Source organism: Aplysia californica, unplaced genomic scaffold, assembly GCF_000002075.1.
Source record: "Aplysia californica isolate F4 #8 unplaced genomic scaffold, AplCal3.0 scaffold00501, whole genome shotgun sequence".
Lineage (NCBI taxonomy): Eukaryota > Metazoa > Mollusca > Gastropoda > Aplysiida > Aplysiidae > Aplysia > Aplysia californica.
The window spans coordinates 181,144-182,528 of NW_004797771.1; the positions used below are offsets into that span (position 1 = coordinate 181,144).

The following is a 1,385-nucleotide window of genomic DNA, read 5'->3' on the forward strand; positions in this document are numbered from 1 at the left end:
TAATAATTATTATTATTATACTATTAATATAGTAGTACTACTAATGATGATGATAATATAATAACAATGGTATTTATGATAATGATAATAGTATCAATTACAATAACTATAACAATAACAGTAACAACAGTGATAACAATAATGATAATCATATTTATAAAAATGATAAATATGTGTCACAACGAGTTGGAACCAGCCGCTCATCAATCTTGAGGCATGTGGAGTTTTTGGTATAAGCTTAACGCTTGTTCGTTTGCCGTGCTAAGGATAAAAGAAATACCAATCTACCTTAAATAGAAGTCGAGACATTTGCCATTGAAGGAGGAGGGGGTCGCCTTGTTTCAGAGGTAAAATTAACGAGAAAATGGCCACCAAAGTCTGATGACTTCCAAAGATCGATAGGCTTTATAGAAACTGAAAACCTGCAATTGTTGTGTCTTTAATCACAGTTTTTCAGTGAAATCCCAACAGAAATATATTTTTAAAGGGACATGAAAAGTGTTGAGGTAAAAAAAAAAAAAAATTCGAGAAAAAATTTCCAACTGGCAGAAAAATGCTGATTTCTTCGATTTCGGTATTTTGAGGAGCACCTGATTTCACCACGATGCCTCACAAAATCAATATATTAGTAACATTATCAATAATAACATTACATTAATAATAATGATGATAATGGCGATAATAATAATAATAATACAGCTGACTTTTTTTTCTGTGCATTCCCCAGATGCGCCATCTACGTGGGAGGCAGGGAGACCGTGGATACTTTCCATGTGGTGGCGTGTGGGAGCTGGTACTTCATGTCAGCAAGCACCTGCACCGTCATGTTTGTGACTTGCGCCAAGAAGTCGTACTTCAGGGAGTTTTTCTGGAAGTGGGGCACCATCTACACGGTGGGATAATAATATACCGAGTGCCCATTGGCACGATCGGGTCGGGTCGGGTCGGGTCGGGTGCGGTCGGCTTGCTAGCCAGATTCAGGGCGCAAAGCAGCAGTCGTGGCGGAAACTGATCGCCCGACTCGTCGTCTCAAAAACTCGACCCGATCCCATCCGCAATGAGCACCCAGTATAAGGCGATGTCTGTAAGGGGGGTGGGGGGGTGCGTTTTAGGCATAAAAAAGATGTATTTAGTGAGTATTGTGATAAAAAGAAAGAGGGGAAAATGGGAAATATTGTTTTTGTCCTTTTGAAAAAAAAAAAGAATATTTTGGAGAAAATATCTGCACCAGTAGTATTTCCTTATCTGTGGGAATTAGAGTTGGTGGTGGTGGTGGTGGTTGGTGGTTGGGTGGAGAGAAAGAAAGATAGATACACACATACAGAACACACACATACATACACGCACACACACACACACACACACACACACACACACACACACAT

General features: G+C 39.5%; 1 protein-coding gene across 1 annotated transcript in view; it reads left to right on the forward strand.

Annotated features, from left to right (window-relative positions):
- LOC101848910 overlaps positions 1-1,385 on the forward strand; it is a 10,774-nt gene that overhangs the window by 6,218 nt on the left and 3,171 nt on the right. The window contains exon 4 of the mRNA XM_013086752.2: positions 728-893. Coding sequence (XP_012942206.2) covers positions 728-893 — 166 coding nt within the window. The remainder of the gene's footprint in view (positions 1-727; positions 894-1,385) is intronic.